At 40.6% G+C, this 15,976-nt stretch overlaps 1 protein-coding gene across 1 annotated transcript in view; it reads left to right on the plus strand.

The window, feature by feature from the left end:
• Positions 1-4,133: 4,133 nt before the first annotated feature.
• LOC121900514 (carboxyl-terminal PDZ ligand of neuronal nitric oxide synthase protein-like) overlaps positions 4,134-15,976 on the plus strand; it is a 187,301-nt gene continuing 175,458 nt past the window's right edge. Inside the window, exons 1-2 of the mRNA XM_042416928.1 lie at positions 4,134-4,611; positions 5,024-5,095. Coding sequence (XP_042272862.1) covers positions 4,507-4,611; positions 5,024-5,095 — 177 coding nt within the window. The 5' untranslated portion in view covers positions 4,134-4,506. The remainder of the gene's footprint in view (positions 4,612-5,023; positions 5,096-15,976) is intronic.

A 15,976-nucleotide genomic window follows, 5' to 3' on the forward strand; every position in this document is an offset into this window, starting at 1 on the left:
GTCATCTTCTTCTTGTCATCTTCTTCTTCTTCTTCTTCTTTTCGTCGTCTTCTTCTTCTTGTCGTCATTGTCTTCTTCTTCTCGTCATCGTCGTCTTGTTCTTTTTCTTCTTCTCATCGTCTTCTTCTTCTCATCGTCATCGTCGTCTTCTTCTTCTCGTCGTCATCCTCTTCTCGTCGTCGTCTTCTTCTTCTTCTTGTCGTCATCGTCTTCTTCTTGTCGTCATCATCTTCTTCTCCTTGTTGTCATCGTTGCCGTCTTCTTCTTCTTCTTCTTGTCATTGTCGTCTTCTTCTTCTTCTTCTTCTCGTCGTCGTCTTCTTCTTGTTGTCTTCTTCTTCTTGTTCTTGTCGTCATCATCGTCGTCAACGTCTTCTTTTTCTTCTTCTTGTCGTCACCATCTTCTTCTTCTTCTTCTTGTCGTCTTCCTCTTCTTCTTGTCGTCGTCTTCTTCTTCTTCTTCGTCTTCTTCTTCTTGTCATTGTTGTCTTCTTCTTCTTGTCGTCTTCTTCTTCTTCTAAGCGTTTAGTGTGTTCATAATGGAAAAGTGACAAAATTGACTTTTGATTTTCGTGTGTGCTATTGATTGCTAATATTCTCCCACAATGCAATGCACAAAACAAATTGAGGGAGCTACAGTACTCACAACCGGACAAAATGAAAAGTAATAGTGGATGGTGGTGAGACAGCTCCAGAAGCATCTAAGAAAACAAACAATAACAATTCAATTTTTGAAATAAATACCGTAAAACAATGTTGACATTGTTTTCTTGTATGAAAGCAGTAAACTATAAAGATTAGAAGATACTGTACTATATGCTGTATATAGAATAAACTGCTTCAACCAAGGTCTTTTCTCAATCAATGCACCATATATACAATTACCTCAAATGTCATGCACAGTAGATTGCACAGTCCCAGGCTAAATCAGTCCACTGCATTGTAAAAATGCTCAATTTTCAAGTGCATTAATGTAATTAATTGCACAGTCTGAGTCATTTCATTTCCTTTAAAGTGCAACTGCGTGTTTTATCCTATAACACCAGAGGGTCAAAGTGCACAGTAGAACTCAAACATCTAAGTGAAGAAAAAAATATTTAAATTGGATGGGGACTTAATTATAACTTAATCGTGTCTCAAAATCATACAGTCAAGTGTACAAAAGTGTATTTCAGTATATTTGTAATTGCACTAATTATATTAAATCAATAGGTTAAGTACATTGCTAGTATGTTCTGCACGCTTGGTAAATACTGATAAATATTAAATGAGAATTTAATTTAAGTATATGGTAACTTTTAAAACTACCTTTAAAAGTGCGACACTGCTTACACAAGTCTTGATGTGAAATGAAATGAGAAATGAAAAATATCTCTTCATTTCTATATTAGAATGAACAGAAATGATATATTTCCATGGTAACAAACAGCTCAGTGATTTTACATTTCTTTACAGATTTTGAAGTCTCTCTCTTGGGAGGGCGTAGCCTATCCCAGCATGCACTGGGAAATAGGAAGTGCACACGCAAGGCAGGTTACCAACATTGAGATTAACACAGTTCACTTCAAACAGTTTGAGTTTTACCATATCCTGACCTGAGGGCAGACTTGTCTAATACATATGACACACTGTGTCTTATGTAGGATTAGTGGTATTGTGTGGAGATAAAGGCTTCCCTTGACTCCATGGGATGCTAGCAGACTCAGGTGGCCCAAATTGTAAAAAGGCCTCTACAGATAGAGGCTACATTATTACAGCCATTCTTTTCTTTGTGGCTGTGGAGCCTTACTAGTTGCTCTTTGGCTTACAAGTAGAACCCTGCTGTTTTCATGCACTGATCTCCAAAATTTATTCCATCTTGAGAGCATATGCTCTAAAAGCCAGAGCCCTAATAAACAGATCAACATGTATTTGAAGACCTGGCAAGGATTAGGTTGCTGTTTATCCTTTTTAAAGAGCCTTAAGAGCACATGGAGTCTCTAAGAGGGGAACTGGTTGTATTCGACAATAATTCCTCATGCACAGACAGCAGCTGTTCTTGTCTGCCATCTAGCTGTTTTGCTGTCACGAGGGCAAGGTGGCCACGACCTCAGGGAGTTTTAAGCCAAAAAGAAGAATAATATAGCAGTTTTTATGGCGATATCCTTCAAAATACTGCATATAGAGTAAAAACAGGATATAATATGCGTGCTGCGTGGGCCTCAATGTCAACATGTGCTTGCAAACTTGAGGCTTAGTCATTTAAAACTTTGTGCTTGTCTCACCGAGTCTGTTCCAAAAGGAAATACATTTTCATGATGTTTATGTTTTAAATGGACTGTATACAAGCAAGGTTGCTAATCAAGAGGGCTGAACGGGATGAGACAAAATTTGGTCGCCAGATGCCAGACTTGAACTGACAACATCCAGAGTAAATTATATCCAACATTCATCCTGCGAAGCCCTCAGGACACCATTAGCAGCAGTACTTTATATATTTCAAAAGAGGTGGTGAGAATGTGAATTACTGCTGCCCCACTTCCCCTTCACTCCCCGCCTGGGACCACCTTGAGGGGAGATCTGCATCTTTACTCCCAGGGTGACACAGATGGTCTGTGCATTATACAACATGACAACTGTATTAAACATGAACATGGCTCTGCTGCGTCTACTGACCATGCATCACCAGTGTTTGTGGAAGGATGCTTTAATTCCAGCTGCTTGAGCAAAGCTAGCAACATAAACTGTATGTTTTAACCAGAATGTGTTTGGGATTATGCTGGGTTTTTTTAAATTTTACACTAAAGCCACTTTTGTTGCATTGTTCAGCATTTTAAATGTTGCTCAGACTCCCAACTGCTGTATTTATAAATCAGTATTTTCATTTTAGTCCAGTTTTGATGTTACTGGACTTGCAGACATTTCTCTATGAATCTGCATGCTTGTTTTAATCTATTGGGGTTTTTTGTTATTTTGCTTTACATTAACTGAGGAATAGAAGTCATTGATTTTTATATAAAAGACACTAAAACATTCAACATAAAAGCCACTCTTACAGCCAAAGTGAAGCCTTATAGGTAGTTTATGTTTCACAGTTTGCCCTTGTATTAATTATTATTCATAGGGCCAGTCCACTAATGTTGCAAAAATGGAAAAGGGTAGTAAATTAAGAGATTTAAGGGACTCTGCTTCATCTTAAGAAATGAGCCAATAGGTCTGTTTTAAAAATAACTTTTAAAAAGGTGAGATTCTGTACTCCTCCAGGTTTTGTCCATTACATGTTATGAGCTCTGAGTCTTTCATAGACATTTCGAACAAGCCTTTTATTGAAGTCAGTAGGTTCTTTTTATATACCACAGAAAGAGGAAATGAAAGATATAAATGTTCTAATATTTTTGTCTTTTTTTTTTATATCACTATGAAAGTTCCCTTTCTTAAAAGTTTTGCACTGAGCAGGGCAGTCCAGGTAAAAGTGCTTGCAGATATGGCCACTAGTTGGTAGCCTTTCCCTTTTTATTTTATTCACAGGCAGAGGATTTTGATATGCATCACCTGTGACGCTATATTAAGATTTCTTACTCTTAGTGGAGCAGATCAGATTAAAGTTCGATTTTTTGGGGTGCAAATGACCATTTAATGGCCAGTTTCTTTTAGTAATTTTCTCACAAGTGATGAATAAACCACTTAAATAGAGATTAATTTTGCATTAGCCAACAGGTAATTTCCTTTTCAAAGTTTGCATATTGTGCTAAAATACTGCCAGTTAATAAATCACCTATGTCTGTGGAAAGCCAAAGTTTACAGAATAGCCATGTGATTATACAGTAGCCACTCCTTTGTTTACATGAGTGACATTCAGGTTGTGCTTGTGTGTGTGTGTGTGTGTGTGTGTGTGTGTGTGTTGCGTGTGGAAGGAGAGGTTAGGAGGGGGCAGGTACCAGACTTTGAGTCCCTCCTCCAGAGAACCACGGTGCGCCTCTGTTCCAATGGAAACAGGTGGGATCCCCGGACTCCTCCAATCACACCCTCCCTCCATGCGGGGGTTGGGGAGGTGGGTGGAGAGGAGGCGGGGGGGGGGGGGGGGGGGGGGGGGGGGGGGTGCGGACGGTGGGTGGGTGGGTGGTTTGGTGGAGAGGGGGGGGCGGAGGAGTCCAGCACAGGAGGCAGGACCCAACCAACTTCCACACTCGCCACAGGAAACACATCTGTCCCTGCATGCCGCTGTTTGCGCTGGCTTGAATGTGTTTTTTTTAAAGCTGTTACGGTAAATATTAACAGGGCAGCAGTTCACCGGAGCGCTGGTGAGGAAGTTTGCCGCCACATTGGCCGCTGTTGAGGCGGTTGCAAATGCTGGGACGTTTGGCTGCGATGGAGAACATGCACTGACCGGATTTGGAATTGTTGTTTTTTTTTTTTTTGCTGGGATTACTCGCTATAAACCAACACGGTTTATCTTCCGTTGATATTCTTTTGGTTTTCTCGGCTTGTGTGGAGTAATAAACACTTGAGGGGGTGGAGAAAATAAAAAATGCCTGCAAAAACCAAGTACAACCTCGTTGATGATGGGCATGATTTGAGGATCCCGTTGCATAACGAAGAAGCATTCCAGCATGGGATCAACTTCGAGGCAAAGGTAAATTCAGAAGAAAAAAGTGTAGGAAGCTAACGTTAGTCGTTAACGTCTAATTCAAACTATGTTTTCTAACGTTAGTGTGTTTTTTTGCAGTTGTCTTCGTCAGTTGTGCGGCCATAATATTTGGGTCGTTCACGTTTAGTCAACTTGTATCTTAATAACTTACTGCGCTACTCTGTAAATGTTTCCACACTAACTGACAAACATGTTAAGCGTCTATTTACAAAGTTTAACTGAGAGATGTGGCTAGCTAGTAAAGTAAGTTGAAGCTAGTTGAGTGGTTGAAGTTCAGCAGAGTTAATAATTTGCCTCTACTGGACACTTTGGAAAGTAAGAATGGAAAAAAAACTTGAGCTTAAATATTGTTTCATTAATGTCTTCTACCTGTCATATTTTACCTTGTTGACAACAGTACATCGGCAGTCTGGATGTGGCGCGGCCGAGCAGCCGAGTGGAGATCGTGGCTGCGATGAGGAGAATACGTGTAAGTGGAAGACTCACAAAACTCCGTTCAAAATCTGACACTTTCTCACAGTTTACACTGACTTCGCTGTTAAACAGATGTGGTAGAATACAATATGAAGTGTCATAGGATTAATTGTAGTCCAGTGTTATATTCGGCATAGGTATGATTGAATAAACAACAACCGATATGAAGAAAACAGCTTTTTTACGGTTGATCTCTGTCCACCGCGGTGCTTGCGGGAAGACTCAGGAAATATGAGCCGAATTGATCCTGTGGATTGATACGTTATCGAGCCGGTTGCGGTTTCTGTTTATGATGCACAGTTGAGGAGATTGCGTAAGTGTAAAAGTAGCCTTTTGCCCACTAACCCTGATAGAACAACTGCTACTGCTATAAAAGGGAAATATAAATATATAAGTGTATGCTAAATGCACGCAACTGATGATTTGGATAATGGGTGCATTACTGAGTGAAAAAAAAATTTTTCTGCTCGAGCCACAGCAAATGGCATGGCAAATCAACAAAATGAACCATAGAACAGTGTGAAACTGTTGATTTGACGCTCAGACCTACAGTGATATCATTTGAGATATATGAATATTGGTTATGAAAGCACCTTGCAGTTTAAAATGTGCAGACTCTCGACCCACGGCTTGCCTGGCGGGTGATTTGCTGTCCCATGTGCTTCACCACTGTTCTGAAGTTTCCTTTGAAGCAATGCACTGGAGTGTGATATCCCCCCACCACCCCCCCCACCGCACCCCCCCCCCCCCCCCCCCCCCCCCTTCCCGCTTTCTGCTGTGTAAACCTGAGATTTACAGCTTTTTCAGCTCCAGAAAGTAGAGTGTGTCTGCCAGCTTGGCAGCAGTTGGCTCAGCAACCTAATATAGGTTGTGCCAGAGGTGTAGAGGTATTTGAGGATTATGTTGATGAACTGGTAGGTATGCTGCGATTTATTGATGACACCTTCAAAACCACACGCACACACACAGTTGCTCAGGCAACACCAGTACACCTTTATGTTCTTTTTTATCACCTAATGAATTTAAAGGACTTTGAGTGCAAAATGTAATCTTAAGGATCAACAACAGACTAAAATGAGGGCTATAAGGAGCTGTCAGTTCATTTTTTTCCCCCACACATTCGCCAGTGGCTGGCAGAGAAATGTCCGTAATCCTCATCTCGTTCAGCAGGACACCCACACTCAAGATACATGCATGTACGCACAGCCAAGCAAAAAGGTGCAAAATGTTCTGGTTGCCCTTTTCAGAGAAGTGACCCACCACTATAAAGTGGACCTCCCAGTGTGCTGCCATGGCAGCTGTTGTTGTTGGCAGAAAAACAGGCTTTGGTTTGGCTCCTCTAGTGTGAAAATGGTTTGACACTGGCTTGACAACACAATGGAGGGAAACCACAGGTATCTAAGTTGGAAGGGAGGTCACACTGGAAAGCATGGGAGCACTGGAGAAGCACTGACGGCATTTGTTTTACTTGTGTAGCGCTTATGCAAGGCAACCTAAACTAAATGTTGACATTTAATATTTAAAAGGCTTTTTTTTGTGTGTGAGGACAACTTCTGTCTGCACCTGCATACCCAGGTTGTGTTTGTAGAGACCTCTGCACACATTTAAACACCAGAACAATCCAAAAATGGCTGAATATCTTGATTGCACTAGTTTTAATATGGGTTGGACACAATAAAATAAGCTCTCTCTTGGGTATTATGAGTTCAAGTACTTTTTCCTAGACGCTCCTTAACCCCTGTTTCCATCAGAGGTGGGTGTCTAACACTATGTTCTTGATTTCTACAGCAAATTCAAAAAGAGCTTTTGGTTAGAGAATTCATTATTTTACTCTCCTGGACTGCTGGAGGCTTTTATACTATGAAGCAGCCATAGAAAGTGCTGGGGAAGTGTTTGCTGACGAAGCATGGCAAAGGCACAGATTAGAGCCTTCTATCCGTTGAATGAACAGGAACATTCGTAGGTGTGCATCAAAACAATGAAAGACAGTGACTCCATCATTACACACAGGAAAACATGATTGTTTTCCCAAAATATACGATGAGTTGTTTTAAGTTGCCATATGGAAAAGAGATTTGCAGCATTCTGGAAACCCTTTATGCACTCTGGCGCACATGTCCTGCGGATACAAATGGTGGATGAAAACCATTTAATTCCGAATTTACATAGATGTTCAGTCACTTAGTCTAGCATTCTTGTCTTTTGGCTTTTAAAAATCTTCTTTGCTTTAAAAAGACTCAATCCTGACACTGCTATTGGCTGCCTCAAGCACAGTCTGTGCTTACCATTTTCATAGTACTTCAGGGACAATGAAGCAAGGGCAGACTCGTCTAGCTCTTATTTTGTGCTTTCATGTAGCGAACTTTTGATGGCTCTCGGAGTCTCTGAAAGAAAGTTTTGTAAAACGAGGCTCCCCATAGTGCTCGGTCTTCTCCGAGATTTTTATCAGCCTCTCTTTCTGCAGAGTCAGACGGAGCTATGCCGGTCGCCAGGCAACCAGTTGATGTATGGTGTCATTGTTCATTGTGTGCATGAGTCACCTGTAAGCCGGTAACTGATAACGAACTAATGACATGGTGAAGCAGGAAATAGCTACCTGCAGCGGAGCAATACGTGTAGCGCTGCAGGAGCTGGTGGAGATTTGTTGCAATGTACGAACACACACACACACACACACACTCACTCATGCAGTACATACAGTACAACACACACCTTGTGTTGTGCATGATTGAATGACTAATTACTGCTCCCAGAAGAGAATAGGGAAACAGTTTATCACAGGTGGAAAATCAATTTAAGTTTTACATGGTGAAACAGCAAAACTATTGCTCAAAAAACTTATGTATGGGAACTTTTCCTTTTGTTCATGTTCTTTTTGATTAATCTCTCTTTTACTTTTTTGATTATGCTAATAATCAATTAATTGTTTAGTCTATCACATCTTCAGAAGAATTGTAGAAACTGGAACTAGAGATGTGTGGGATTTGTTTTTGATAGATGACTTAAAAAGTGATTTGATTTCCTGAATATTTGATTAGTTTTGGGTTGACAAAGTAGATTGATGGGCAACTCATTTCAGCACTAGCTCTGTTCTCCGTGTTTTTCCCGATGAAAGATTTGCAGATAAATTATGTAGACCATCTAGTGTGGCTTGAAGGAGCTTTAGAGAAGGAAAACCAACCACCATGAAGCCACTTTTCTCCCTGTCAACTGGAGTCAACATTGAAATTAACCTCTGTGCATATAAATTTAATTTACTGTGATTGTCATCTGGCAAAGTCCGGTAGCAGGCTTATCTGGTTAAAAGGAGAAGAGACCTTTACGGTAAATTAGAGGGATAAATTTCTCATTAATCTGCCTTTGCTGGGTTAACTGACTGTAGGAAGATTGAGCAGCATGGGATGAGAAGATTAGATGTCTCTGATGAGACTGAAGGAGCATAACGGCGGCAGTGCGTCGCTGGAGTTGTAAAAAGCGAGAAACGGATATGCTTCATCCATCCGTCTACCTTACAGGCTGAACAGCTTGGATCAGGACATTTTTGTGTCCACTGGGCAGCTAACAAGCATCTGCTTAACACCAATTAACTGGTGGTAAAAAAAAAACCACAGTGGAAGTTCATTAGTCTGTGCATCAGCATAAGTGTCCCATGATTGTCATAGTGTTGTGTTGTACGGTGTAGTTTGATACAAAGTGCAGGAACAGACAGGAGGCGGTCTGATCAGGCAGTATATCAGCTGTTTAATGATGCATCACCAGAGAGTAATAACAGGAACAGGAGTAATTGAAGTGGCAGGTTGAGAACCATGATCTGTACAGCTTTGACCAGCATCGTGTCTTGTGGTGCTCCCGTTATTGCCGTGTGACCCTGACATCTAGTTTATAATTATGGCTCTGGTGATGTATTCTTCTCTACCCCCCAGCAGGACTTAATCTCAGCTATACAACACATATAGCTGAGGAACACGTGGACTTTTCACACTTGTGAAAGACGGTTGAGCATCAGTGTTTCCTCCCAGGTTGATTGCTTTGGGGCGGCGGGACGGGCTTCAGGTGGAGGGCATGGTGCCAACCCATTTAATTACAATATTACAGAACATTTGGACCTGGTCAAACAAACAGTCAGAGGAGTCATATTTTACAAGTCTTCATATATTTTATTTTCTCAGTGATCCACTCAGAACAATTTTTTTACAAACAAAGTCATGCTAGCTTCTAGCATCCTCACCACTGTTGCCAGATTCAGGTTATGTTTGAATTTTAGGTGTTTGGGGTCATCTGTCCATCTTTTGGGTGGATTACAGTAATAAATCACTCTTGTTGGCTTTTTACTTGCAAAGCTTTTGCACTTAACAGTAACGTTACAAGTGTAGTTGTTGTCAACTCAAGTAACATTATCTTCACTTCACCTGTCTCTCCACTGCCGAAGTGCAGGTGACCTACACTCCATACTGTGCCTGAACGCATCCTGTGTAGACATCGTCTTATACAGGTTCTCACACAAACTTTCTTTTTGCAAGAAGTTTGTTAAATTTCAAATGATTGAATGTCAGTCTTGGAGGGGTCTGCCCCTCCAACAGGACCTCCTGACCCTCCTGAAAGAAACAAAACATGTTCATTTATGTTATTTACCTAAATTAGGCCTATGTGTACATGTTACTTTAAGTGCAATAAAAGCTTTGAGAATAAAAAGCCAACAAGAGTTATTTATTAATGTAATCTGCGCAAAAGATGGACAGACAACAATCCCAAATGTCTAAAATTCAGGCCAAAATAGCGAGTATTAGTCTTCCATGAATGTAGCAGTGCAGTGTGTGTACAGTTTAAGTTACTTGTCAGTGAATAAATGCTACAACTCCTCAAGACCCAAAGCCAAGTTCCCATGTCTCGCTCTTGCCATCTGCTCATTAAAGTGAAGGGGTTTAGCCCTGACTTTAAAAAAGAAAGTAAAAAAGAAAATGGACTTGCTATTCTCATTTTAGTGACAATCTCAGCTGCTCCTTAACAGAGAACGAAGAAATGTCTGGCTGCTGAGTCTCTGCTGAGCTCAGGCCACCCCCCCCCCCCCCTCCCGCTGTCAGTGAACAGTGACTAATTCATCCATCTTTCCAAAGCCTGCAGGGATCAATATAGTATCACATTAACATGAACAAGCTTCAGTCATTGTGGTGAGGCACTACCATTACCTGTGGCAGCTTAGCTAGATGACTCAGTGAAGTAATTATATGGTTGTTAGTGCCTGTGACTTAGACTTTGCATATTATGATCTACTGTGTACTCAGGAAAACAAACACATACAGTATTTACACTCATACTGTAGCAGTGGCTGTAATTCTCTGTAACTCTCAGCGTGTATCGAATCATTTTCTTGTGTTATTCGTCTGAAATTTAAAATGGAATCATCATTTATGAGTAACTAGTGGGTTATGAGCATTAACACATAAAAAGAGGTGGTGATGATGGTGATTGTTACATAAAGTGAAAAATGAATCTGTTGTGTTGTTTATTCTGACCATTTTTCTCGCATATTTCCTTTTATAATTAGTGGCAGTCACAGTTAACACGTCTCAGTTTGATTGACGTTAACAAGATACAGAAGCTCGGCCTCTGTCCAATTAATCCACCCGGATTAATAAATGTGCTTCTCTGCAGAAATATCTGGCATTAAGAAAGAAAAGACTCCCAGGCACTGTTATTTATTACTTCTCTGAGCTGATTCTGAATGCGGTGCTTCTTTTTCTTAACCTCATGTTTATAAATGCATTTCATCAGCACACAACTCTGTCATACTCGCCAGCCTCTCTATAATTATTCACCACAGCTCGACATTGAAAATAGAGAGAAATCTGTGTTATGGGTATGTTTTAAATAACGGAAATCAATATTAGTGGTGTAATATCGGTGGGATATTTACAAAATTAGATGACATACGGAAAGTTTAGCGGTATAATTCACTCTTAAACGTTTCTTTTTACAGCAGATAAAGTGTCTTTGCAGATGTGGAGTTTACTGTGAAATATACCCGTAGCCACAGCTCATATGGCCAGAAAACCAAACGGGAACTCAGTCAATACTAGTATATTAAGAGCTTGGCAAACTTGGCTGCCATTCTCTATTCATGCCTCTGTTAAGTCCTCGCTCACCACAGCAACAGCGGAGGAACAGGTCTATATCTGTTGAACGCAATCTGAGTAACAGATGAGACTGAATCGCCCTCCGAGGACTCCACGTCACACCCGACACCGTCAAGTCAGGTCAGAACAAAAGGCACCCATGAGTCAGGTTGTATCTGTACCTGTCATTAGCCTCATATACTCCTCCTGGTTTACCATATCACATTATAAACCGTGAGTTAAGAGGAGTTTATAACACGCTAGACTGTTTGCTGATTAGGATGTTTCTATTGCTCGCTTGACATTTGTTTTTTACCCTCAACTAATGTAGCTCCCTCTAATTTATTTTTAAGTGCATGGTATATTTTGAATGAAGGTGCCCTTCAGACAGTAGCAGAGAGGTTATTCATTCCCTGTATTAAATCGTGTTCATTGACCCCAGCCAGAGGTGGTGCTGTGTGTCATTTGTCATAGGCTGATAAAAGTTGCTTTTAATAAGAGGGTGTCGCTTTTATTTCGAACTGACATTGATCAGCATCATTCAGGTGAATATTCTCATCAACTAGATATTATACTGATGAAAGATGCATAAGGTTTGTCAACAGAACATGTTGTTTGCTCTCTAACAAACTGAATGCTTGACAGACCCCTGATACTAGCTTCCTGTTACTCCCTGAAACTTGATATACTGTTATATTGAAATGTAATTAATGGTTTTGATGTTAGCGGAGGAGTGAGGTTTATTTCAAGCCTCAACAATAATATTCTATAGGAAACCTGACATGGCCTAATTCACATTTTTTTTATTATATCAAACAAGCTAATAAAAAATAGAAGTTCATAAGAGACTTAGCCGAAGCCTCCACAAGCGAGAAAATCTGTGAGAGAGCTTGACGTGCGATCTGTGTGTACTGTGACAGAAACCGTAAGCAAACGCTGTTGATGCACAGACAGTGGAAAAATGTGAAGGGAGGGTCACCTTGTCATGCAGTGTGTTTTTGAGGGAGCCGCTTAAAGAGTTTGAAAGAAAATATAATGGAAATTAATCCTGTCTGTTAAAAACTGCAAGAATTTTTAAGAGATATATAAAAAAGGGCTATTAGAGTTCAGTTTGATCACAAATAAAGTTTGTAGTCTAGTCTTTTGGTTCTTAACTTTAACAACATGGTGAACAGCAGGCCCATATTAAACTATTTCTCTAGTAAACAGGGTTTTTATTTGTAGTTCTGTCCTTTTGATAGCAGGAGACGTTGCTCCATCTTTCAGAAATTTCACTTGTAGACAAATTCCAAACAAGAATATCAATCTTGCAATGCAGTTCAAAGGAGAACTTAGAGAGCAGGAGCACCTGGTAGTCTACAAAGGTTATGACCACATTTTTCAGACGTGGATGATCACCGGGGCCCTATTTAAAATACTGCAGTCTCAGGCACATCGGCACATGAAGGGGCCTGCTGGTCTGGCACCTGGGCATGATATGGAAATGTTTTTCAGTCAAATAAAACCATCTTGAAGCTTGAATTTGAGAAATGGCGATAGAGGCGTTCGTCTTGGGGAAGAGTATTTTGTTTGTCCTCCTCACTGCTTTTTAAGCAGGTAAAGACTTGCCAAAGGCTATGATTATGATATGACTACACTTATTTATGAATATCTTTTGAAGAGCGTTTTAAAGCGTCTCTTTGTGCTCTTCAGGCGCTTTCTTCTTCTTCTTCTCTGTGCTCGCAGATATTGTTCAGAGGCCTTTTCCCAACTTAAGGTCACAGTTGAAAGGTCAAAAAGTGGGCAAATAATGACCCATGCACGCTTCATTACCCTCCCTTCCTTTACTGCTGCTACTCCTCAACTCTTGATTTTCTGCACTGAAGGTGATTGGATTGGTGGATCGATTTAGCATGATAGATAATGTTAATGTGTTATTCAGCAGGCACTTGCTCAATGTCACGTTTCACTTTCTCCTGTACTGGCTGGCTGACGGTGAAGAGCTTAAGAGGCAAGCTGTAAATCCCATATAAGCCAAGTGTATTTAAAAAAAAGAAGTGGCTAATGCTTAACTTGCTTTATTATTCACCAGATAGTAAATAGGTTAGTGTTGATGACACAGATGGAAATAGGGTGAGTCAAAGTGGGAAATATCGAACCTTGAGAGTTCATGTCTATTAATAAGCTATATATATACAACCGCTGCCTATTACAGGATGCATAATGCAAGTGGCTTGTAGCTAAAGGCACAAATATGCAAGGCTTAATTAAGAACATTAAGTAACTCAATTATAAACAGAATAATGATTTATTTAACTCGATGCTGCAGAGGCAACCTAACATGCCAGCGGATCTGAACGGCAGTGAGAAGTAACTTCACCGTGACATTAGTGAAGTCAGAATCCACTTCCTCCTGATGTTTATGATGCATTTTTTTATTGAGTATTCGGTGTTTGTCAAGTACTAAATAAATCTCACATCCATTAGAAAATCAGATTGCTATAAGAGGAGAATAGAAACAGTCACATTATTGCTATGAGCTATTTTTAGGCCTTTTTAACAACTTCACCAGATTATTTGATCATTCTGGTAAAAGACCAAAATGATCAAATAATCCTTTTTCTTTGGTCTTTATAATATATATTGTGTTTCTCATATTCGTGCTGCAAATCACCAAGAAGTGAGTTGTGGAAATCTGCAATCATTTTAGTAGTTTTTTTAAGCAAAAATGCCCCAAAATTTGCTGAAATCAACTTCTCAAATGTGAGGATTTAATGTTTTTCTTTATCATATGTGATAGTGAGCTGAATATCTTTTGGGTTTTGGACCATTGGTCAAACAACCTTTGACTCAGGGAAATTGTAACGGTACTTTTTCACTATTTTATGACATTGTATAGAACAAACGCTTAATGGACCGATCAAAAAAACAATCTTCAGATGAATCGACAGTGAAGATAATCGTTGGTTGCAGCAACAGGACAAGTGGCAATAGGTTAGACTCAGTAGCCCAGATGTCCTCCTTACCAGTCACGTTGTCCAGCATATATTATCCTTCTAGCAAATACTCCCAGAGTGTCTGAGAGTCATCCCAGTCAGATGCTCTAATCATCTCAACTGGCTCCTTTTTAACATGAAGGAGCATCTGTTCTACTCTGAGCTCCTTCTCCATGTCCGTGCCCTTAAGGCTACCCAGAGCTCATTGCATGATAGGTGAGGACTGGAAAGTAGAGCGACTGATAAATTTTGAGAGGTTCACCTTGAGGCTTCGGTCTTTCTCAAACATTAGAACAAGTATTCCCAGTATTGACTGCTGTTTTCAGGACTGTAGATAAACCACTAATAAATTTCCCTCCGGACCCCTCCCTCCACCTATCTCTACCAGCTTTACCTTTTTGACTTCTATGCAAATTCTCTTCTTTGCCTCTTTCTCTCTTCTTTCCAATCTAATCTTTTCTCACCCTTTCGCTCACCTTCTCATTTTTCTTCTTGGTATCGTTCGATGCCACCGGCCCCCCCTTTCTCCCCCTCCCCCCCCTCCCTCCCCCTTGTCCTGTCCTTTTCCCTCTAACAATCTGTTAAAACCGTCACATTGTCCTGCCCTTCATCAGAAGCCGAGTGAAACTTTGGCTGATTCACGGGTTCTTTTCTCAGAAATGGGGGCTTTTGTCAGCTCCTGCTGTAACTAATGGAGACACCGACTTAATTTGATTCCTCCCTCCTTATAATTAACGTCTGCCATGCTACAGAAATATATCTCATCCCACAGAATTTTTATTAACATTTTAATCCCGGGAACATTAAATAACCCGAAGATAAATATCCCAGAACCAGGTCCTCCCATTTGCTCCCGGTTGAAGAAGGAAGGATTGTGATGCTGATATTGTTGTTGTAGTGAGAAAAACACTTTATAAATTAAGAAAGGATGTAGTTTCTATTTTCTTTTCATTTATTTCAAGCTTGTGAGGATATGCCACAGATAAATGACAGTAAATCTCAAACATTTCTTGGAGGTTTCACCATTTACAACAGCGTTTAGAAGAGAAAATCTTGTATTACTGTGTGAAAGATATCCAGTTTATTTGCAGCTGGTTTAATTGGGGAATTAATCCTGATTCAGTGACTTTTAGTGTTTGTGCACGATGAAGATATGTGCCTGTTTGAGAGGAACGAGCACACACACACACACACCACCCTCCTCAGCATCCAAGCTGGCAATGACAAACTAGGCAAACGGCCTCAAACTGAGTTGTCAGCAGTATTAACTGCACTCCAATTACATCTGCACCTCCTTTGATCCCTCCATCTCTTAATTTTTTGCTTGTATTTCTCAAACAGTCCAAAAATGTTGCATTTCAAGACCCAAAACTTTACTTTCTCATCTTCTTCTTTTCTGACAAGATAATGTAATGTAACAGCACACAGATGCTGCAGGATTCCCTCCCAGCGTTTCATTTAGAAACCCTACCACACACATCGCCCCACGCACTACTTGACTCTCTACCCCCCTCCTGTTAAAGTCAGCGATAGGTTGGGAAACGCTGTCTGGTTTGCGCCCCGAGCCAGCTGGAGAGACGGCAGTGAGTCGGAGGGGGGTGGATGTTGGAGTGCTGAGCGGGTTGCAACTTTGACATGGATGCCCTGCAGCATCAATATGGAACGGTGCTGTGAAAAAGAAGATGCTGTGCCCCGGCAAAGTAAAGAACTTTCAGAAGTAGAGGAAAGGTCAGTTGTAGACGGAGATCTGTGTTGTCCATCAGCTGTCAAAAGATGATTTGGCTGTGG

This window comes from Thunnus maccoyii, chromosome 7, assembly GCF_910596095.1.
Source record: "Thunnus maccoyii chromosome 7, fThuMac1.1, whole genome shotgun sequence".
Taxonomy (NCBI): Eukaryota; Metazoa; Chordata; class Actinopteri; order Scombriformes; family Scombridae; genus Thunnus; species Thunnus maccoyii.